The sequence below is a fragment of the Hemitrygon akajei genome, chromosome 30 (genome assembly GCF_048418815.1).
Source record: "Hemitrygon akajei chromosome 30, sHemAka1.3, whole genome shotgun sequence".
In the NCBI taxonomy this organism is placed as follows: domain Eukaryota; kingdom Metazoa; phylum Chordata; class Chondrichthyes; order Myliobatiformes; family Dasyatidae; genus Hemitrygon; species Hemitrygon akajei.
The window spans coordinates 22,766,718-22,785,930 of NC_133153.1; the positions used below are offsets into that span (position 1 = coordinate 22,766,718).

The window sequence follows — 19,213 nt, forward strand, 5'->3', positions numbered from 1 at the left end:
CATTTTTAAACATGGAACATAAAGATATAGGGAATGTGGTAAAAACCCAAGTGAATGAAACTCGGACAGAAACTAGCCATGATCTCATGAAAGGCAGTACAGACAGAATCAGAATCAGGTTCAACATCACCGGCATTTGTTGTCTTTGCAGAAGCAGGGGGAAAAAAACTGAATCACAGCAAATATAATAGTTAGTTAAGTAAGTAGTGTAAAAATAGAAATTAAAAAAGTAGTATGGTAATGTTCATGGGTTCAATGCTCATTCAGATTCAGAAATCTGATGGCAGAGGGGAGGAGGAGTGTGCAATTTCAGGCTCCTGTACCTCCTTCCTGATGGGTAGCAACGAAAACAAGCCATGGCCTAGATGATGGGGGTTCTTAATGATGGACACCGCCTTTTTGAGAAACCCCTCCTTGAAGTAGTCCTGCCTGCTTTTCCCCTGAATTCCTTTGATCTCACATGAACGTGAAGATGTTATTAACATGTAAACAGAAGTCTCCTATAAACATACTGATCTAAAAATGCTTCCAGTATCATTCAGAGATATCACACTGGTTCACTGCATTGAGTCCTCATGCACTGCTGTAACAGAACTAATGGAGACAAGTATATAGGTCATGTTTCGCAGTGGATCAAATTAGCAAATAGAGACCAAACTACTGCTTTAAGGACTAGGTAAGGTTATGCTTCTTTGGGGAAAACAGCTGTGCAATGTGATGCTTTTGTGTCAGCATTCGGGGGATTGGTGGTGCAGAGTTGGAAAAGCTACCAGGCTTGAGTCAAACGGTGGTGGTTGAGGTGAGAGGAATTGATATATGTCGTGGCATTGGTTGGAATAACAATCAGGAGATATCAGCAGTGAGGTGAGAGGAAAACTCTTAACACTGGACCTAACTAAGAGAATTGAAGGGTATATCAAGGTAATGCAGCATACCTTTAATTAACCCACATGTGGGCCTCAATAAACCCCCTTCTGTGTTAGTTACCATAATATTACAAACATACGTGAATTTTCCACATGAGGTAGAAGCATTTAGTGCCACAATATGTGTTGACCAGCTACTATGTCTAAGTGCAAGCAGCTCCCCCAAAACAAAAAAATTCTCCGTTATTAAACAAGATACCGTAATTGTGTTTAGTCTTTGGCAAAACAATGTGATGATTGATACATTCCAAAATAAGCACTTTCAATAACATAACATGTCCAGCTTCACGGGTCACAATAACAATACATAGCTTAGGACAGTGTTGCAGCTCCTGTGTGCCATACCATCAGATCCTGCTCAATTTCCTCATACAGTGCGGAAAGTTGTTCATCACGATTGTCGAGAACCGTTCTGGCGTGCTGGTGCATTTTCTGCCACTTATTGAAGTAAGCTTCATCCAGGTCCCTGTAGGCAAGCACTAATGTCCGCAGTCCTTCCCCTGCAAATTCCTGTGTAGAAATATCATGATAAGCATTAACTCAGAATCTTCTTTGGGGGGGGGGGGGGGGTGCAGAATGAACTCCAGAAAGTTCCACCAGGAAATCCAGTTATTGAAGTAAAATGCTTCTAGAACTACTGCTTCGGTACTATCGTTTACTGACCAGGAATGATCATCCGGTTGATATTCTGATATTGAATTAACTTCAATATAAATAACTTTATATAGTAGTCTTCTATATGAAAGGGACCTACTGAAAGGTATTCTGCATTTGTTTGTGAAATACCAGAAAATCATGAAGTATTTCACAAACAAATGCCTTGCAGTCAGTGTGACCACACACATTTATTGTTTTTTTCATTTAGCGATACAAGTGTGGAGAAAGCCTTTCTGGCCACACTGTCCTAGCGGCCCCCAACAAACCCAATTAACCCTAACCTAATCACGGAGCAATTTACAACGACCAATTACCCTACCCTGTACATGATGCACCATCAATAACTCTCAGAGGCAGGAAGTGAACGATAGGCTTTTATTGGCAGCAAAAAAGGGAGCCCACTACATCTCGGAGACTGAGGGAGGAGCAGTGCCTCCAATCGCCTTTATACCGGGGTCTGTGGGAGGAGCCACAGGAGCAGTCAGCAGAGGGGCGTGTCCAGACAGGTATATGTAGTTCACCACAGTACGTCTTTGGACTGCGGGAGGAAACTGAAACATGAGGTGAAAACGCAAGCCTTCCATGGGGTGGACATACACAGACTGCTTCCGATTGGCACAGAATTGAACTCTGAACTCTAGGACGCACTGAGCTGTAATAATGTCGCGTCAGCTGCCATGCTGCTGTGGCGCACTTATGTGGACAACTATCTCAGAAGTGGCGACCAGGTAGTACACTGCACTAAGTTGAATGCCGTTATCCACATCTAGAATCCTCCTTACGTGAAGTACAGAATGAAAATAGCAGACTTTGCATTTTCCGTCGTATTTTCCATTATATTTACAAAGTACATCCATTCAGATTGAGTTGTGTTAAAGCACAAAAACACGTTGCTGTGCAATTCAGTCTCCAGGCTGGTTTCAAACTCAGTCAATGTTAAATCGTTCATGTACCACAAAAATGGTTCTGAACTGCAATTTCATGATCTAATTTGTTATTTCACTTCAAACAATGAATTGAATCTTCATTTTTTTTAAAAATAAGGATCAACTGAACTTTGATCAACCATCTATGTACCGCTGAAGTTTCTCCTGAAACTCTGAGGCATCAACAGAGTAATGTGTAAAACCTCTTGAGCCTTCAACTTCCTTTTTAGAAAATGACACCAGAAATGTTATGTTCAGATGGATGTCAGATTCAAACCCCCAAAGGCACATTTTAAACTAGGAGATGTCCTTACGGCAGCAATATTTATTTCATGAATGTCAGAGTGAGTCTGGTGAGTGGCTGCTCCCAGGACACCCATGGATTGAGGCACAAACCTTGAACTTAAGATGTGTCTCAGACAACAGTATTCAGACATATCATTTGAAGGTTACTAGGCAATTAAATAGCAACAGTTATTCTTGTATTAGAATTTAAATTTCATGAAGAAGTATTTTTGGCTGATAAAGAAAACGACACCATATTCACCATAATCTGAATTCAATCTTGAGAGAATTTAACACTTGTTCTGCTTGGGCTGCTTTGTGTCAGTTTGTGTACATTTTGACAATACTTTAACTTTCATTGATAATTAATGCATTTCTAAAGCTGCAGGGAAGATAAAGCTTACACGGTGTCTAGTACACAAATCGTATTTTAACACGCAGCTAAAACACACTCTTGTCAAATCTGCTGATGAAGAGCAAAACCTTCATATACTGCAGGAAGGTTCAGTCCTAGCTTCCAAACAACTACGTCCAAACAACTACAAACCACTGTCTCCACCTTCGACCATCTGAGAGGTCCTGAGAATCCCCAGTGAACAAGCAGCAATTGCAGCATGTCCTCTGGCTTTAAACCAAATTGATGAGGACAGGCTTTATTCAAACATACAAGACTCTAAGGGCTTGACAGGGTAAATGTTTGGATGTTTTCACAAATGAACAAAGATTCAGAACTACAAGTGGCCAGTCATTTACATTTTAATGTGAGCTGTGTAGAAATTTCTTTTCACAGAGGGGAGTGAACCTCTGGAATTCTCTGGCCTAGTGTTTGGTGAAAGCTGGAACATTAGAAACATTTGCAGTAGAGGTGGGTATGCATTGATAGGCCGAGGAATCGAGGGGGTTGAGAAAATAGCAAAGGAGAGTTGACACTGGTACAGATCTGCCACAATCTTATTAAATGATCTTATTAAAAGCCTTTGTCCCTTCCTTTCTTTAGGCTGTAGCCAACTGTTTGCAACACAAAAATAATGCAGATTCCTTTGATATTTCTGATATCTCGATGGGTATTGCCTGAGGTATACTGATGCTGCCACTAAGAGGCAATCTTGAGTGAAAATGCTTTACTTAATAGAAATATCTGCACGAGTCTTTAGGCACATCAATGTTTCGACATCTTTTCAGTGGCGTACACCAGGTTGTCATAATGGGTTTGCTGACCACTTTGCCCCTCACCCACTGGCAGGAAGTGAATCAAGTGGTCTAATTATGTTCTCTTAGCTTTCCCTTTGGTTTGAGGTTGACTTGCTTCCACCCCAGTTCAAGCGAATGTGGAACCCATCGGCTCTGACATTGGTGAGAAAACTGTCCTAGACTAGGTGGATAATAGTTTAGTTTGGCTTTTTCTGGATTCTGTAAACTCCCGAATCATGGACCAGTCTCTTAATACCTTCCCGAATGTGCCTTGTCCACTTTGAATGGTCTTGGAGTAGAGATTCCAAGAGCTGCTGGGGGTTTGCATTTCTTCAAGCAGCCTATGAAGACATCCTTGGATCTTCTCTGTCTATTTGGTAATTCTTTCGATGAAGGAATGTTTATATTGAGAGCCTTGTATTAGGTATGTAAACATCACAGAGGTCTAATGGAGTGGAATGAATGTAATTACAGCCTCAAAGTTGGAGATGCTGACCTGGGTGGAGAATGGCACCAGTGGTTTGATTACCCAGCCACGTACTTGGAGAACTCTGCATTGGTGGGATCTCTTCAGACATTTGAGCTACTGGGGTAAATAAACCACATTTCAGAAGGTAGGAATCAATGTTGCTTGCTAGACCATTGATGTTATACTGGAATTTGAAGTCCTGATCTTTCCCTCTAATACCCAAAGGCAGTGATGGAATACTAAACGTGAAAATGAAGTTCACTGTCAATGTACTCCTCGAGGTTGTTTCTGGAATATGTGAAGTGGTTCCGGTTTTTCATGATCTTGCTATGGACCTTTATTGTCAGAGGGTGGTGTTGGTACAGTGGGCACAGTTCATAAGAAAATGTGCGCAAGGCCTATCTTCTCATATGCTTCAGTGAAGCAGCCAATAATGAGAGGGGTCACTGGCTGTGTACAAACACAAGTGTCACCAGCATATTTTGTAATGCACTTTATCGCTGAAAGGCCAAATCAGTAATTACCAGCCCGTTCTCCCAAGGTTCAAACTATTCTCTTTAGATATGACACTACTTCCTTGATGATTATCTATGTATGACCTAAATAAGCTGCACCAGAGTGCTTTTAGAAGCAGTGCAATTGTGTAAGAGTTATTGTTCAAATAAGCTGTTTTGTCCCTATTAGCAGCAAACACACAAATATAGACGCATACACAGACACAAATATATGCACACATAAAATGTTCCTCGATCAAGCTTTGAGTTAATAGGACTATTCCAAACATAAGAAAACAAAGCTGATCCACAAACACAAAGTGAGATCTGGATGAGATTATTAAATCCCTTCCGCCTCTCGGTAATCTCTGTTGGTTCAATGACCAAAACAATCCATAGTGGAAAGTATTTTATTCCTGCATTCACATGATCGATCCTAAACAAGAAAAAGTCTGCAGATGTTGGAAATCCAAGGAACACACACAAAATGCTGGAGGAACTCATCAAGTCAGGCAGTATCCATGGAAATGAGTATACCACATTCTACAGAGGATGTATCGAGAGCATCCTGAGCAGCTGCATCACTGCCTGGTTCAGGAATTGCACCGTCTCAGATTGCAAGACCCTGCATCGCATACTAAGGTCAGCTGAGAAGATCATTGGGGTCTCTCTTCCCACTATTACAGACATTTACACCACACGCTGCACCCGCAAAGCTAACAGCATTGTGAAGGACTCCACGCATCCCTCATACAAACTCTTCTCCCTCCTGCCATCTGGCAAAAGGTACCAAAGCATTTGGGCTCTCACGACCAGACTGTGCAACAGTTTCTTCCCTCAAGCCATCAGACTCCTCAATACTCAGAGCCTGGACTGACATCTACATCATTTATTATTATATTGTAATTTGTCCTCTACTGTGCCTACTGTCTTGTTTATTAATTACTGTACTGCCCTGCACAGTTCTGTGCACTTTATATAGTCCTGTGCAGGTCTCTAGCCTAGTGTAGTTTTTATGTTGTTTTACGTAGTCTAGTGTAGCCTTGTGTTGTCTCACATAGTCTAGTGTAATTTTGTGCTGTTTCATGTAGCACCAGGGTCCTGGAGGAATGTTGTTTTGTTTTTAATGTGTACTGTACCAGCAATTTTATGGTCAAAATGACAATAAACTTGATTTGACTTGATAGTCGACTTTTTTGGCTGAGACCCCTCGTTTAATATTTTGAAGTGTATCTACAGAACACAGAATATACTGACTGGTTGCATCACAGCCTACTGTGGAAACATAAATGCCTCTGAATGGAAAAGCCTGCAAAAAGTATTGGATACGTCCCAGTCCATTGCAGATAGAGGACCCCCCCCCCAACTCTTGAGTAGATCTACATGGAGCACTGTTGCAGGAAAGCAGCATCCATCATTATGGACCCCCACCATCTATGCTATGCCTTCTTCTCACTGCTGCCATCAGGAAGGAGTTACGGAGCCTCAGGACCCACACCACCAGGTTCAGGAACAGTTATTACCCTCAACCATCAGCCTCTTGAACCAAAGAGGACAACTTCACTCAACTTCATTCTCCCCAACATTGAACTGTTCCTGTAACCTGAAGACTCACTTTCAGGAGCTCTTCATCTTATGTTTTCACTATTTTCTTTCAGTATTTACAGAGTTTGTTGTTCTTTGCACATTGGTTATTTGTTCATCCTGTGTGTGTTTTTTCATTAAATCTATTGTGTTTCCTCGTACTTACTGTGAATACCCACAAGAAAATAAATCTCAGGGTTGTAAATGTTGACATGTATGTACTTTGATAATAAATTTACTTTGAACAATTGAAATTATATTCCAGAAAACAAAGTTTCAGTGAGGCTCTTTTTTTTAAACATTCACAGTGGCAGATCTAATAACTGACATAAGATCAATCCACCTTAAAGCCTGTTAAATAATTTGAAGCAACAATCCCGAGTTGACATGACATGACTGGCCATTGCTCTAAGACCTTCAAGCCATGATTCCACCTAACAGTGACACTTCCTCCTCTGTGGCCATTTGCCTCTGCAATTCTGATGAATACAAATTCAGTGGAAATAAAGATTGCCCGAAGAATCAAACACGTACTACAAATCAACTACCAGGAGAAACAATCTATTGGAAAAACTCAGGGGGTTGATCAGCATCTGTAAGGGAAAGGAACTGTAGATGTTTCAGGTCGAAACCCTGCATGAGGGCATTTCGGAATTCCTTTCCCCAACACCGATGTTGTTTGACCCAGTTTGATCACTGGTTGCTCCATATTCCAGCATCTGCAGGCTCTTGTGTCTCCAACTACCATCTGAATGTATTTCTGTCAGGTAAACAGATAGAGAGCCCAAATCTAACATATGAGGAGCTTCAAAAGATCATCTGGTAAGTCAGCTAACTAAAAAATTCTGCTTGGGTACTCAGGACACGCCAAACTTTTCAGATCTTCTTTTGAGTCAAATGGCAGCTGCCCGCACTATGGGTTAACTTTATATCATTAATAATCAGTTGGTTACATTTATTTAGGGCAGTCTTAGCTCACAACGGTCTCACAACGATCCCTCACAAAGAGGCTACAAAATGTATGTTTGCCATTCAACTGCTTTTCCTGGATTCACTACTCAGCTGTGTGTAGGCTGGTGGTGTAGTGGCATGGGCACCGGACTTCGAGGCAAGTGGTCCTGAGTTCAAATCCAGCCGGCTTTCCATCCGTGCTGGGTTGAATATCGAGCTAGCAACACAGCCCCATAAAATAACAGTCAAAATGCTAAAGAAACGGCAAGTTTGCCACCCGATGTGGCACAAAGCACAGAGAGGAATAACTACCACACAGCTGTGGGCCACTGGAGGGCTGGCTCATCCCACGGTTTCCCCCGCACACTGCTTCGCGGGTTCTATCAGCAGAGATACTCCGATGAGGAAATTAGTTTGTTCCTTGGGTCTTTTAATTCTGGCTCCATGGAGTCATGAATAAATTGTACGACTTGTCATTCCAAAATCCCCCACGTTGCAAAGAAATTTCAACACAGAAAAGCTAGTTTAAAAGAAGACTTTAAATGAAAGCAGAATTTGTTTTATTGCAATTGTGTCTGCTCAGGTCATGCTTAATCATCATTATGTTTTTCAATAACCTAACCCAATACCTAATAGATGTGAGAAGAAGAGAGGAGGCACTTACACTAAGGTGGTCTGAGGTCACATACATCAATTCTTCATTAGACGGATGAAGCCTTTCAAACAAAATGGTATCAGCTCCCTTTGAGTAAAGTCTTATTTGTCCTTCAGGATTTCTAACTAGAATGCAAGAGAACAAAAAGTTACCATTTACAATACGAGTGCTACAAAAACAGACACACTTACATTTAATTTTTTGGCAAAAAAGAAAATTAAAGTTGAAATTGAATAGTATTTTGGAAAGCGACAAATGCGCAAGACTTTGTCATCCAGGTTCAACGCACCTATCACAGACATCCTCTTTCGCACGTTGTTGAAATCCAAAATAGCTAGCAGTCGATAGGTGACAGGCTTGCCCATTTCATTCACGGTGATGGTTTCTGGGGTGCGCGATCGAAAGACGAAACCAAAGCTCCTTGCCGCAGTGACCAATGCCCCTTCGTCGGGTGACTGGGCTTGGTAAAAGAGTTCACCTGAAAACAAAATCCAGCAACTCGTTATTGCTTCACATTGCACTATATTTTTATTGTCAGTAACATAATGATTTGTTAAGAGGTCTACTCCAGGTAAGCTGAAGCTACTGTTTAACACCAAAGATGCAAATCATCCAATTACTTGAATTAAAATAAATAGGAACTTGATATTAATAAATACTGAATTATCAGATGACAGCTATGATGCCGTTAGAATGAATGTTGCAGAATGAATATAGATGGTTCAGATCATAATTACTTATCCCAGCACAAACATTAAAATGTTCATCTTTGTATTTGAATCTATCACCTTTTAAATGTCTACATCCCTCAAAATTTCCGGATGGCATGTTAACAGATAAAGTCCTTGCACAATAAGATAATGTCTTTGATTTTAGCATTAACCTAATAAAGTCTGCCTGACAACATACAGTACATACTCTACACAGCTACATGGGCACCTTCTCTTGCACAATACCAAACTGGGCTAGCAATTGACAGATGACAATGTAACATTCACCTGCTTATATAATCACCTAGAATTCCAAGTAAACTATGTTTCTGAAGGAAGAAATTAAGTTAATATCCTCCACTAGCCTGAAGTTTACACCTGGGAAAGGTGCAGTGTAGGGTAATGTAACTGGTGGAAACATATATAATTCACAATCACTGACAGAGAGTTGGGGTTCACTTTAAGAGGCTGTTCTGATGTGATGATTTAATTAGGTAAAGGACTTTTACCAGGCTTCGTGTTCAGTTTTTTTTGGAGTTCAATAAATGAGTTGGTGGGGTTTTTCTTAAATATAAAATGCCTCACGTCATTTTTTTTTGAAAAGAAACTATTGGTGACCCCCAATGCTCTAGGAAAACTCCAGAGTAATTGAACATGTCGGCCAATGCAGTCGCTTTTGAAAGTGCCGGAGGTTTGGGAGCAAAGGGTATGCAGTTGCTGTCCTTGCCCAGCTTGGGGATGCGAAGCCGATGGAGCTAATGGACCACATGCTGTCTCTCCTGGGAAATCACTACCCTTGTTTTATTTTACTATTCATGCAGCAAATTAATGATCAAGTTCGCATAGCCCTCAGTAACGCACCCGTGAAGGACTACAGGGAACGTACTAAAACGGCTGATAGCCTACTCTCAGACAGGTAGTGGTGCATCATTCCTCCACCTTTCCCTGCCTCAATAAGCCTGCTTAGCAAGGCCTCCAACTTAAGCATGCAAAACAGACTACTAACTAATGCTGGGAAAAAGGCTACCCTGGGTCCGTGTTTTTACCGTGTTCACTTTGATATGATTTAAGAAGCCAACCGCCTTGCAGCTTCAATAGAGCCAGCGCATCATGACATTGGAGGTCTGTGAATACCATTGATTCCGCTACCATGTCCCTGCCATCACGACATGACCACGAGCATGTCAACACACCTCTGGGTGAGAGGAGGCTCTTGCTATTCCTTCAACCAAGGAATATAGGACCCAAGGCAGGTGGCTCTCCAAGCTCTAGACAGGCTCACAATACCAGTTTTGGTGAATTCTGAGGGAGGGGGGCTGTGTAGGGTAATGTAATTGGTGGAAACATGCATAGCTCACAACCACTAACATTGAGCTGGGGTTCACTTTAGGAGGCTGGCTTGACGTGATGAGGCAATTACATAAAGGACTTTTACCACGCTTTGTGTTCAGTTTCTTGAAGTACAATAAATAAGCTGTGGCAGTTTTTCTTACACATAAAATGCCTCACATCATTTTATTTGCAAAAACCTACAGTAGCACCTTCTTAGCCCCCCCAGATCAGAGTCATGTGAAGTCATAGGAGCAGGTGGTAGACAGTCATATGAGCAGCTGGTGCATATCATAATTCCTGGTTATAAGACCACTGACGCCAGGCATACAGTCTCTGAACAGTCTTGATTATGGCTGGGATCACCCGTTTTGTAAAGACACTGCCCAGAAGAAGCCAATAGCAAACCACTTTGGTGGAAAAATTTGCCAAGAACAGCCTTGGCCATGGATAAAACCATGATTGCCTACAACACAGCACGTAATGATGATAATGATGAGTACTGGTGAAGAGTAAAAGGATCAAAGGGAATCGATGACATTTGAAAGCGTATAAGCTGTAGGGTCACATGGAAATAAGGAGGAATAGATCTGATGGGATTCATCAGCAGGCTGAGCAGGGACTCAGTGGGCTGAATGGACTCCTTTTACGAGTAAGTAAGTGATTCTCTACTCTTTTACAGGAGCACAAGCTGGTGGTGCAGAGACATGATTCACTGTCGCTGATCTTGGTACAAGAACACTGAGAATGACATCACTTTAAATGGGACAGTGTGGAGGCTCTGGTGCAGACATGAGAATTTTTAGAAGCCTGGATTTGCTTCTGATAACACCGTATGCACACATATCAAAATGAGACACCATCTACGAACCCCTAAGAGCCAAAAAACACAAGCCAATATAATTCAAAGGATAACCGAAGGGGTCGCCAATCAAGACTGAGGCAAGCGAATGGGGGCCTATATAAATGTGAGCACTCCCAGAGAGAAACACCAACAACTGCGCACTGAGGATATCACCTCAATGCCTGCAAGTTAACTGCCCAGCTCGCTGAACACCGCAGCATCCAATGCCTCAACCCAAGCTACCAATATTCACCACCATCCCAAGTGATCCTATAATGAACTGGTTCAAAGATGAATCCCAGTTCATAAACGGAATAATATTTTAGTACATCTGTTTATTTCCTCTCATCCACTGACTTGAACCCTTCTCAGCAGGCTAAGCGTCATTACACAACAAATAAATAAGGAGACTGCGCCACTCTATGCCTGTTGCTAATACACAATATGACACAGGAGAGCATAGTGACCGGCTTGAAGAGGACCAGGCCAACCTCCCATTGGTGGCTTGGCTGAAAATAAATGCAACCTACTCAACTGAATGAGGAAAACGCAAAATAGGGTCTCAAGGATATGACCAACAACCAGAAGGTTTTAGAAAAGCAGTCTGTAAAATCCAGCTTACTTAATATCTCAGCAGCAGCATTCACTGGGAGAGCCTTCTAACCATGGCATAAAACCTTAAACAGAGCTCAGTGGCAAGAATGCACCATAGCTCAGTCCTCATTAAAGCTGTGCCCAAGCTCAAATCTCACATATTGCCAACCAGCAAGTGTGTCAGAAACACTTCCATTTATTTCTGACAAAACAGTCAAAGAATAAGTCACCTCACAATTCTCTATTTCTTAAAGTGAAAGAAACTGCATCTGTTTGTATATAAACAATTAAATAAATTGGTCCATTTAATCAGTAGAATAGTTCTTGTCATATCTTGCCTAGTTAACCCTGGGCTATAGTCTCTAAATGACTGGAAGTATCTTTTCTCTCTAATTGTCAGGCACTAGTACACTTAATGCACAGGCATTAAACAAGAAGTGTTTTTGGTGGGTTTTTTAAAAATACTGTAAATGTTAAATATGAGAGCTGATTTTGTTTTCCAGATTTTAATTTTACCTTCACTTTTTTCTTCTGACATGACAGTGTGGCAGAGAGAAAGGAGCCTGAAAAATTCGTGCACTGACGGATCTCCCAATTTTGTCGCTTCCACCAGGCTGTGATCGTAAAACTTGAACTTGTTATCTGCTAAAGAATTAAACGAAAAATCCACAGGAGAAGATTTCTATAAATTAAAGAAAAAAGGAATGAAGTTAGTTCCATACTGCAGAGTAAAATTAGCATTTCGGCAAACTTAATGACAGCAGATTAATAAAGCAGGTTGTGCAGCTTGAATTTGGGATCTTAGATCTTCCTCTTCAGATGCAAAACTCGAATTGGACTTTCTCAATTTATTTGGAGTTGAGCTAAGCTCAAGCCTAAAATGCTTCTTTAAAGACATTGTTATCTAAATACACTGGAATTTAGAAGGATGAGAGGGGATCTGATTGAAACATATAAGATTATTAAGGGATTGGACACGCTAGAGGCAGGAAACATGTTCCCGATGTTGGGGGAGTCCAAAACCAGAGGCCACAGTTTAAGAATAAGGGGTAGGCCATTTAGAACGGAGTTCAGGAAAAACTTTTTCACTCAGAGAGTTGTGGATCTATGGAATGCTCTGCCTCAGAAGGCAGTGGAGGCCAATTCACTGGATGCTTTCAAGAAAGAGTTAGAGCTCCTAAAGATAGCGGAGTCAAGGGATATGGGGAGAAGGTAGGAATGGGGTACTGATTGTGGATGATCAGCCATGATCACATTGAATGACGATGCCAGCGCGAACGGCCGAATGGCCTACTCATGCACCTATTGTCTATTAAATGGTAATATATTTCCAGAGTAAGACCATCAACCTGAAATGTTAACTTGATTTCTCTCTTCTCAGAGACTACCTGACATGCTGGTTATTTCCAGGATCTGTGGTTTATTTCAGAGTTCAGTATTTACAGTGTCTTTGCTGTGGTTAGCTACAGTTTCTATTTAGTTAGAGATGGTTGTTACCTGACGCTTGTGTGGCCCAAGTGCCACTTAACATGATATGGCTCAATACCATCTAGACCAGGTTCCTAACCTGGGGTCCATGGACCACTTGCTTAATGTCATGGATCCATGGCATAAAAAAGGTTGGGAACCCCTGATCTAGACTTTGCAGCATGCAGTGCGGTTTGTTTAATTGTTTGAGGAATAGCAAACAGAATTGAACATTATGCAATAATTGGCAAATATACCCACACATCAAAGGTACCACTCTAAGGCAATTTAGCTTAATTTCACATTAGTTTTAATTTTATTCATAACCATTTAAAATATGATATTTAACTCTTAGAATGAAGATAGGGACACCAATAACATTCTCAATATCTCCATTCAGCTATCCAGTAGCTTAGAAAGGGGAACAATCTTGGAAGTTTAATTGAGATTTGAAAATCAAGAAGCACCCTACATAAATTTCCTAGGCTTAGGAACATGCAGCACTTTTCACATGATCAGAAATTTACATTTTATGATGAGAAATGTATAAAAGTACCTTTTGAACATACAGGAGTGAATAGTATTATGTATTCATGGCAATTATTCTCAAAAGGAAATTTGCATTAAAGAAACAATTTACCCAGTAATGAACTACAGTAACTTTAGATTACATTTTAATTAGGTACTATGTGACCAGTGGTCTGTCACCAAATTAGACAAGGACTGAATTTGTTGCAGGTTATTAATTTGGAACCAACAAGATGCAAGGTTACAAGGTTTCTGGCAGCTTTTACATGATGAATTTGTATTACCAACTTCTGACCTTGAGAATACAGCACATTTAATATGCTTGAATTATGCAAATAAATGATGCTTGTACATCATTATTACCCAAGCTGCTAAAATTAAATTTATTAAAATTATAGCAACAATTAATTTTTCCTATTTAAGCATTTTAGTAATATTTGCATTTTATATAAATACTAACATTGAGTAGAGACTTCTTCAGCTGTCACCAAAGACAACCAAGTCTCTCATTCTGCAACCATCAAGCTATCCTATGTAACAAAATGTTTGTTGATTCATTTAATCTTCCTTGTATTGTATTTGCTAATATTCAGGGTTGACACAACTGAATTATATTTTCTGTAATAATGAAATGCTTCACTTCTTAAGTGTACAGTATGTAGGAGGCAGTGCTTCCTGCACAGATTTTAAATAATTATCAAAAATGTTTGCAAAGAAGAATTTCAGGATGTATATTGTATACATTTCTGACATTAAATGTACCAATTGAAACCTATTGAAAATTACAACTGTATTAGGATAACCATCTACTGAACAGCCTTTTGACTCAAAAGCACATCAATCATAAGGTATATCAAAGAGCTTAAACTGGTTTTGTGATCAGTGGCAAAAGTTGTTTATCATACTTGCACTAACACATGAACTTTCTAATGGGCATGTACACTTATAATGATGAGGGGACAATTTTGGCTTTCACGTGTGTGGAGACCTAGTTGTGCACATTTTCAACTTTCCACTTGATCCTTTATAACCTACTCTAATATTAATACAATCTTCCCTTCCCTCTCATCATTTCAGTTTCCTGGATAACCTAACGTTGGATTGTATGATTCTCATTTACATTCCATGTGGTGAATCCATGAAGAAAAGTAATCTTCAGTTAGATTCATCAAAAAGAACACTATGTACTTGTTGCCCATTCAACAGTCGTGGATTTGTGCACCACCGAGTCTATTTTTTAAATTCGTATATGGGATATAGCCTCTGTTGACTTCACAGGACTAAAGCTTGCATTATAGTTTGATTTTAATCAATGTTTCCATGAATGTTAGAGTGTAAGGCATATGCCTGGATGGTTGGATGATTTGTGGTTTAGCGTTTTAGATTCTGGGTTTTTCATTATTTTTTTTACCGCTTGCGCGATTTGTTCTTTTTTTTTGCACATTGGGGGTTGATGTTTTTCTTTGAATTTTTTCCATGGTTTTTCTGTGACTTGTTGCTGTCTGTGGGAAGACGAATACTGCACACATACTTTCATAATAAATGTACTTTGAATCTTGTAAAGGACCAATGAGCTCTCAGGTCAGAAAATGAACAGAGACTTCACTACGAACCATATTTTCATCACATACTGTACGATCAATGTCCCAATGACAGCACTGCATTTTTCAATTAAGAAAATAGATTAAGATCTAATCAGCACTGCATCCAAATGATTCCACAAGTACTTTTTTTACTTAACTCCTACCTCAGATATTTCCACTTTATGTCCCCACTCATCATAAGTATCTCCTAAACAAAAATTATAACAAAAATCATTAAAGATTTGCATACTTTTTGGGAGAATAAACTGGCTTTCATCATATAAATAAACAAAAAATAGGCTCAACATAATAGGAAAATTAACATTCAGAAAAATAGCAGACACAAATGTAAATGTGATCCTCACACTGCCATGAGCTTTTACATCTGCAGTTCTGCACATACCCTGAAACTGGATTGTGTGGTATTGGTTGTTCAGTGTGTAGTCTGGATAAGTACATAAGCACAAGAACTCCTGCCAGTGCTGGAAACCCAGTATTTCCTCCAGCGTTTTGTTGAGGATAAGTGGGTGTTGTACCTGAATCCTCCACTAGTTGGCACTCATTTACACACGATGAAAATTGAACTGAAGACAGAACCGGTACAATAACTATAGTTGTCCTCATAAGTATATTGTATAAAAGTGGCATGCATGGTTATTTGAAATTGATGTACATACTAACACTGAAAAATTACTCAGATAATACAGCAAGTGGCTATGCTTTCTGATGGGAATCGAAAGGAATAGGTTTTGTTTGAAGTGTCATTTTAAAGAGCTATATATCCTGTTGTGAGTTGTATTGTTTGAAATTTTGTTTGCTGGAGTCAGATGAATTTGAAGTCTGAGCCAATGCATGTTGCTATCTGTTTTATCTGTTTACCACTTTAGGTAATGCTTTTGTAAATCACATCACTGATATGAATTTTATTTATTTATTGAGGTACAGCACGAATTACAGGACAATTTGCAATGAACAATTAACCTACCACCAGGTACATCTTTGGATCGTAGGAGAAAACCCACGTGGCCACAGGGAGAACGTACAAACTCCTTACAGGCAGCAGTGGAAATTATACCCACGTTACTTGTTCTGGTAAGAGTTGTGCTCTGATTGTCCGGGAGACTAGGTGGGCTCCAAGTGTACCCATTTGGTCACAGGCTGCCAACTTTGCAAAGTAAATGTAACAGTGAGCTAGGAGGTGAAGGAGGGGATATTCACTGAACCAGAGGGACACTGTGGCATGGCTCGGGAAGCTGCTGCCTCACTGCTTCAGTGACCCAACTTCATCCTGATCATAAGTGCTGTGCATGCTTCCCCTGTGACTATGTGTGTTTCCTCCGATGTTCGAGTTTCCTCTCACATCCCAAAGACATGCTGGGTGATTGGCTAGTTGCTCACTGTAAGGCCCCTAAAGTAGGTAAGTGATAGGATCTTGGGGATGACAAGAATCGGAGGAGACGGAAGCAGGATATATCAGCGGATGATAGCCTTTTCAACCTTATTGGCTAGGAAAGCTATTTTACTTAAATGCAAGGACCCTAACCCTCCTGCTGCCTTTTATTGGCTTTCCTCTATCATGTCCTGTTTAAGTTTAGAGAAAATAAGAATTCGGACATTGGATACATCCTTTAAATTTGAAGAAATCTGGCGACCTTTTATTCAATACTTTCATAGGATCTGATTTTTGTTCTGATTCTCTTCCAGCTATTTTTTCAGAACTTTGGATTTGATCAGAGTCTCTCTTCACTTGGTTTCTTTTTTTCTGTTTAGAATAATGTTTATTTTTCTTAAAAAAAAATTCGAATAGTTTTTCCTTTTTTCATAAATTGATAAGAGGAGAATTGTACATTCTATATCAAATTTATACTTTGTAGATCAACACTATGTGTGATTCTGATATTGTTTATTTTACCTTCTGTATGTACTGTTATTGACATATATACCATATATATAGAACATATATAGCGGAGATATTCTCCTCCTGTTTGTATACACACTTCCTTTTTAAATCAATAAAAAGATTGAAAAAAGAAAGAATTGGAGGAGAATAAAAGGGGATCAGGGTTGCATTACTTATTAATACAAGCTGGAGGGCAGGAACAGATTTGGTGGGCCAAAAGGCTTGTTTCCATGCCATCTGGCTCGTGGACTCCTTGCAATGCCATTCCTTTTAACTGAAACTCCAAAGTAAGAGTGCAGCACCCACAAAACGCTGAATAAACTCAACAAATCAGGCAGCACCTATGGAGGGGAGTAAACAGGCTGGGTGTGTTACGGCCTTGTATGGAAACGCCACTGTAGAGGAATAGAAAGTCTGCATAAAGCCCAGTCCATCACATGTAAAGCCCTTCTAATCACTGAGCAGATTTCCATGGAGCAATGCCATAAGAAAGCAACATCCATCATCAAGGATCCCACTACTGAGACCATGTTCTCTTCATGCTATTACTGCTGGGCAGAAGGCACAGGAGCCTTGGGTCCCACACCACTGGGTTCAGGAACAGTTAGTACCCTACAACCATCTGTTTCCTGAATCAGTGTGGATAACTTCACTCATTACAACTCTGAAATTATTCCACAACCTACACAGATAAACCTTTGTCGACTCTTTACAACTCAGTATTATTTTATATATATTTATTTAATTTTCCCAGTTTGTCTTCCATTGCACATTAGTTATTTGTCAGTGTTTATGTATAGTTTTTCATAAAAACTATTGCATTTCTTTATTTTCCTGTGAATGCCTGCAATAAAATGAATCACATAGTATATGGAAACACTATGTATCACACGTATTTTGATAATAAATTTTACTTTGACTTTGATTTCCAGCATCTGTAGAACCACTTGTGATTAACATAGAGTGCGGATTGTTTACCAAATGCATGAATGCTTACCATAGGTTTTTCCATTTATCGAACATTTGTTGAAAATCATTATATTCTGTGTAAGTGTTCCCGTTTTGTCAGAAAAGATGTATTCGATCTGGCCCAGTTCCTCATTGAGTGTTGTGGTTCGTGCCTCCGCTGAAATGTTCCTCCGGGCGAAGAACATCTTCCGGTCCCAGTTTATGAAGTAGCTGTGTCCAAGTCTGATGACTTCAACACTTAAATGGAGATAAACATCAAAAGGAAATTATAGATTATAATGAAAAGACAGGATGCAACAATTTACAAATCAAAGCAGATTATCTAAATATATTTCAAATTTAAGTAATCACCATACAAACAACAATAAAATGTACAAAGACAACTATTCCAAAAAAATCAACAAAAATATTTTTAAAAATGGAAGGTTCTCTTTGCCCAAGACACAAGTAACTGGAGATCTAGCAGATATGCCCAAATGTTACATAAGGAGGTGACACCAAATCAAACACAGTCATCCAAGCAGACTTCTATTTATCTTTACTGAAGCCTGACACGGCCATTCTGTCTAAAACCTTGAAGCAGATGGCCATGGTAGAACTGACGGTGCCTTGGGAAGACCAGATTGAGGAGGTGTTTGAGCGTAAGAAGGCCAGATACCAGGAGCTGGTAGGGTGGTGCTAGAGACAGGGGTGGAGGGCACATTATGAGCCTATAGAGGTGGGGTGCAGAGGTTTTGCTGGGTGTTCTCTCTGCAGAACCTACTCCCTCCTTGGCATAACAGGGTCTGCAAAGATAAAAGCCCTCAGGACCATCATAGAGGCTGTTGAGCATGCCCTCTTAGATGGCTATGAATCAAGAGGTGTCATCTGTGGACCAATGCTACTGGGAAAAGAACACAGAGGCCAGATCAACCCTGGCTGGGTCGCTTGGGCAAGAGTGGCAAATACTGAAAGACACGAAATTCCTGATGACTCCAGGATACATCACTGACGATGTTGCACCCTGAAAGTTCAAAGTGAATTTAATATCAGATATGTCACCATGTACAGCCACAAGATTCATTTCTTGTGGGCATACTCAATAAATCTTCAGAAGAATAACCATAACAGAATCATTGAGAGACAACTTGAGTGTTCTACCAGAGTGCAGA

At 40.1% G+C, this 19,213-nt stretch overlaps 1 protein-coding gene across 4 annotated transcripts in view; it reads right to left on the bottom strand.

Annotated features, from left to right (window-relative positions):
- The window catches only part of atp8b4 (ATPase phospholipid transporting 8B4), a 294,774-nt gene that overhangs the window by 45,982 nt on the left and 229,579 nt on the right, over positions 1–19,213 (bottom strand). For all 4 annotated transcript variants that reach the window (XM_073033107.1, XM_073033108.1, XM_073033106.1 and 1 more), the window contains 6 exons: positions 18,091–18,299; positions 15,358–15,401; positions 12,132–12,297; positions 8,428–8,616; positions 8,148–8,263; positions 1,272–1,436 (listed from right to left, as the gene is read on the bottom strand). In XM_073033107.1, coding sequence (XP_072889208.1) covers positions 1,272–1,436; positions 8,148–8,263; positions 8,428–8,616; positions 12,132–12,297; positions 15,358–15,401; positions 18,091–18,299 — 889 coding nt within the window. The remainder of the gene's footprint in view (positions 1–1,271; positions 1,437–8,147; positions 8,264–8,427; positions 8,617–12,131; positions 12,298–15,357; positions 15,402–18,090; positions 18,300–19,213) is intronic.